This window comes from Oncorhynchus mykiss, chromosome 12 (assembly GCF_057628025.1).
Source record: "Oncorhynchus mykiss isolate SJ-2025 chromosome 12, ASM5762802v1, whole genome shotgun sequence".
NCBI classification, from domain to species: Eukaryota; Metazoa; Chordata; class Actinopteri; order Salmoniformes; family Salmonidae; genus Oncorhynchus; species Oncorhynchus mykiss.
In genome coordinates, this window is record NC_143033.1 from 18,699,589 (window position 1) to 18,704,055 (window position 4,467).

Genomic DNA, 4,467 nt, shown 5'->3' on the forward strand with positions numbered 1-4,467 from the left:
TTTTTCAAACGATGTGTGTTTCTGTCTGTCAAAGGGCCTCTCGGTCGCTTAGTCTGTCTCAAAACAAATTACCCAATATATAAAAGTAGGCTTGCGACAGTTTAGTTGGAAATCTTGTATTTTTTCTAGGAATTGTGCAAGGAGATGTAAACAGGCTTGAAGTGACACCCACACAGGCAGTATAGTGTTTTATGGGTGTCAACAGGGACAGGGACAGGTCTGGGTCCCGTGCAGGGCATTTAGTTATAGTGTATCCATGCATGACCTTTAGCCCAAACAGACCATAAGGAGGCACTCGGAGGCCACTTCCACTGACCAACACAGACCTAGGCCTACACACAAGGAAAACAGAGTGCTCAAAACAGGATGGAGAAATGGCAATCTTAAGGTGAAACAATTGTATTGGAGCAGATGCATCAAATGCCATCTCTGAACATTGATGTAGTGTCCTTGATGGGTGGTTGTCTTCCGTATAATAATGAGCTATGTGAATAAATTAAATCAATACACTCCCTAAAGAGTGCAAATATTTCTAAATGCTTACGTCAAGAAAGGTTATGTTTATGCATAGACCCCAACAACTCAACACAACTCAGTCTTTCCTTGAGACGACGGCTGCACAAGTTATATTGTGTCACCAGAGCAGGATGGATCCCCTGGTTCCCCTGGCACCTCTGGCTGCCCTGGCTCCTCTGGTTCCCCTGGCTCCCCTGGTCCCCCTGGCTCCCCTAGCTCCTCTGGCTCCCCTGGCTCCTCTGGCTCCCCTGGCTCTCCTGGCTCCTCTGGCTCCTCTGGCTCCTCTGGTCCCCCTGGCTCTCCTGGCTCTCCTGGCTCCCCTGGCTCCTCTGGCTCCCCTGGTCCCCCTGGCTCCTCTGGCTTCCCTGGTCCCCCTGGCTTTCCTGGCTCCCTTGGTCCCCCTGGCTCCCCTGGCTCTCCTGCTGGCTCCTCTGGCCCCCCTGGCTCCTCTGGCTCCCCTGGCTCTCCTGACTCCTCTGGATCCCCTGGCTCTCCTGGCTCTCCTGGCTCCCCTGGTCCCCCTGGCTCCTCTGGCTCTCCTGGCTCCCCTGGTTCCCCTGGCTCCTCTGCCCCCCCTGGCTCCTCTGGCTCTCCTGGCTCCTCTGGCTCCCCTGGCTCTCCTGGCTCCTCTGGCTCCCCTGGCCTGCTCTGGGCATCATTAGTCCGTCTGCAGTCAGGAATAGCCTGGCGGTCTGGGCCGTGGGCTGCAACAGGGCCTAGGACTATACCTACATCGGCCGCATTACTACCTAGTGGTTATAGAGCAATGGACTGGGAACCAGTCAAACCCTGAGGTGTTCTGTTGTTGTATCCAATAGTGAAGCACTCACTGACCCTATGCTATGTTTTTTTTATTTTATTTAACCTATATTTAACTAGGCAAGTCAGTTAAGAACACATTCTTATTTACAATGACGGCCTACCGAAAGGCAAAAGGCCTCCTGAGGGGATGGGGGCCTGAGATTAAAAATAAAAAAATTATATAATATAAATATAGGACAAAACACACATCACAACAAGAGAGACAACACATCACTACATAAAGAGAGACCTAAAACAACAACATAGCAAGACAGCAACATATGACAACACGGCATGGTAGCAACACAACAAGGTAGCAGCACAAAACATGGTACAAACATTATTGGGCACAGACAACAGCACAAAGGGCAAGAAGGTAGAGACAACAATACATCACACAAAGCAGCCACAACTGTCAGTAAGATTGTCCATGATTAAGTCTTTGAATGAAGAGATTGAGATAAAACTGTCCAGTTTGAGTGTTTGTTGCAGCCTATTCCAGTCGCTAGCTGCAGCGAACTGAAAAGATGAGCGACCCAGGGATGTGTGTGCTTTGGGGACATTTAACAGAATGTGACTGGCAGAACGGGTGTTCTATGTGGAGGATGAGGGCTGCAGTAGATATATCAGATACGGGGTGAGTGAGGCCTAAGAGGGTTTTATAAATAAGCATCAACCAGTGGGTCTTGCGATGGGTATACAGAGATGACCAGTTTACAGAGGAGTATAGAGTGTAGTGATGTGTCCTATAAGGAGCATTGGTGGCAAATCTGATGGCTAAATGGTAAAGAACATCTAGCCGCTCGAGAGCACCCTTACCTGCCGATCTATAAATTATGTCTCCGTAATCTAGCATGGGTAGGATGGTCATCTGAATCAAGGTTAGTTTGGCAGCTGGGGTGAAAGAGGAGTGATTACGACAGAGGAAACCAAGTCTAGATGTAACTTTAGCCTGCAGTTTTGATATGTGCTGAGAGAAGGAAAGTGCACCATCTAGCCATACTCCCAAGTACTTGTATGAGGTTGCATTAGTTGTACATTAGTAGAACAAAGATATACTAGATGGTAGGTAAGACTGAAACATGATTTGCAACCTAATTTTCAACCATTTTGGTCACACACACTCTTAAATATTTTTGCTGTAATCTGTACATTTGATTTGGTAGCACCAGTGAGACTAGAAAAACATTCACTCAACGGCAGGGTAGGGAAGCGAACCAGGGTGAAAGGCAAACACACTATTCATCGCGCCAATAAGATTAACCCTATTAACCCCTGACAGCCTTATGGCCACCATCCCACTTCTGACACCAGTGTAGCAAACAGTGGGGCAGGTAAGCGAACCCGGGTTGATGGTGTGGAAGGCAAACACTCTATGCATCACACCAATATGGTTAAAACTGTCGATTGGTCCATGATGTGTAAACTCCACCCTCCAGCACACCAGTGCGTGCACACCAGCTGAATGAAATCAAGAGCACCTAATTGCAATTGGGAAATTGAACCAATTGAAATTAAGTTCATTGGTTGACACCTGTACATAATTAGCCATTCAGGTAAGAAGGGTCTGGGATTCCTTTATGAGGTGCAACCAAAACAGCTGTTAGACATTGCAACAGGGATATTCTGGCAGGGTGTCTGTCTAGCATTAGTTCTGAATACGGTTGTGGTTTTGATCACTAAAATGGCTGTGACTTTTGGACTCTTTTTGAGGTTAGTTTTTCAATGTATTCATCTGATTGGTTTACCTTGTTTTAAAGTCTTCACTGGATATTGATGTTTACCTGTCTGAATGTTTTGTAGTGTTTCTTGGCTTTGTTGCCTGCTAATTGGAGGGATAAAGTGTCTTCCACTTCAAGGTGCGTTTTGGTTTACACTACTTCTTCAGTTAAAATCACAGTCTAGTTCCAATGGCTTAAGGCTGGCATTTTACCACAACGTTTTCTTTGTTTCCTAGGTGATGCTTATGGGCATCCTGCCTGCACTGGACCTGAACCAACTGGATCCCAAGCAAGTGTGGTGTCTGGTCCAAATGCTAAAGCTACTGGCTACAATACCCTGGCAAGTGTGACGCATGGTCCAAATGCCACAGCTGAAGCAACTGCCAACCATGCCTCTGCAGAAGCGGCCCGCGCCTCAGCTGAAGCAACTGCCAACCATGCCTCTGTAGAAGCGGCCCGCGCCTCAGCTGAAGCAACTGCCAACCACGCCTCTGCAGAAGCGGCTGGCCCCCACGCCTCAGCTGAAGCAACTGCCAAACACACCTCTGCAGAAGCGGCTGGCCCCCGCGCCTCAGCTGAAGCAACTGCCAAACATGCCTCTGCGGAAGCGGCCGCCGGCCCCCGCGCCTCAGCTGAAGCAACTGCCAAACATACCTCTGCGGAAGCGGCCGGCGGCCCCGGCGCCTCTGCAGAAGCGGCTGGCCCCCGCGCCTCAGCTGAAGCAACTGCCAAACATGCCGCCGGCCCCCGCGCCTCTGCGGAAGCGGCTGGCCCCCGCGCCTCAGCTGAAGCAACTGTCAAACATGCCGCCGGCCCCCGCACCTCTGCGGAAGCGGCCGGCCTTGAACAGACGGCCCGACCCCTCAACAAGCTAGATAGGGAGATCATAATTTGGTTTGCCCAACTCCTTAATCGTCTTTCCCCTGTTACTGTGCCTCCATTTGAAGAAAAGGGCAAAGGTAACTGAGGTGAGGAATTGTGCAAACTAATGCGCTTGTTTGAAATGAGGATTTCCTTCACTTGCTCATCGTTATGCAAATTGTTTACAGGGGTGAACACTACAATGGTATGGTTTTGAAAAAAAAATCATACGACTAAAATTTACATCTGATTTGGCCACTATTACAGACACTTAGGTTGTACGGTTATGATTTGTCCTGGTGTTCCTGCTACTTTGCATGATTTGTTCAATAAACAATTTGACATCCAAAATGCCTTGTCTTTTAAATGTGCGTTTCTCTTCTGCCTACCATGTTTGCTGATTAGGGACAGACTGGGTCTGGAGAAAAAGGGATTGTGGCTCACACCACTTGTGTAAACATTTGTTTACCTTTGTTTCTGGTAGTTGAGGAAAGGTTGACTGCCTTGTTTTAATTCCTCATTGTTTGCATAGTCAACATACACACTTGCCCCACCAGACATGCCACCA

The 4,467-nt window shown here is 48.6% G+C and overlaps 1 protein-coding gene across 1 annotated transcript; it reads left to right on the forward strand.

Moving 5' to 3' along the window:
* The first annotated feature begins 2,908 nt into the window (after window positions 1-2,908).
* LOC110539121 (uncharacterized) lies at window positions 2,909-4,239 on the forward strand. The gene is made up of 3 exons (XM_021626095.3): window positions 2,909-3,030; window positions 3,121-3,176; window positions 3,275-4,239. Exons 1-3 carry the CDS (start codon window positions 3,002-3,004, stop codon window positions 4,003-4,005), a joined length of 816 nt encoding a protein of 271 aa, XP_021481770.3. The 5' UTR covers window positions 2,909-3,001; the 3' UTR covers window positions 4,006-4,239.
* The last annotated feature ends 228 nt before the right edge of the window (window positions 4,240-4,467 follow it).

Bases quoted from the DNA above. Each gene is read 5' to 3' on its own strand.
- LOC110539121 (XM_021626095.3), top strand. From the start codon at position 3,002: ATGGCTGTGACTTTTGGACTCTTTTTGAG. The intron at 3,031-3,120 runs GTTAGTTTTTCA...AATGTTTTGTAG, and splicing joins ACTTTTGGACTCTTTTTGAG to TGTTTCTTGGCTTTGTTGCC. The intron at 3,177-3,274 runs GTGCGTTTTGGT...TTTGTTTCCTAG, and splicing joins AAAGTGTCTTCCACTTCAAG to GTGATGCTTATGGGCATCCT.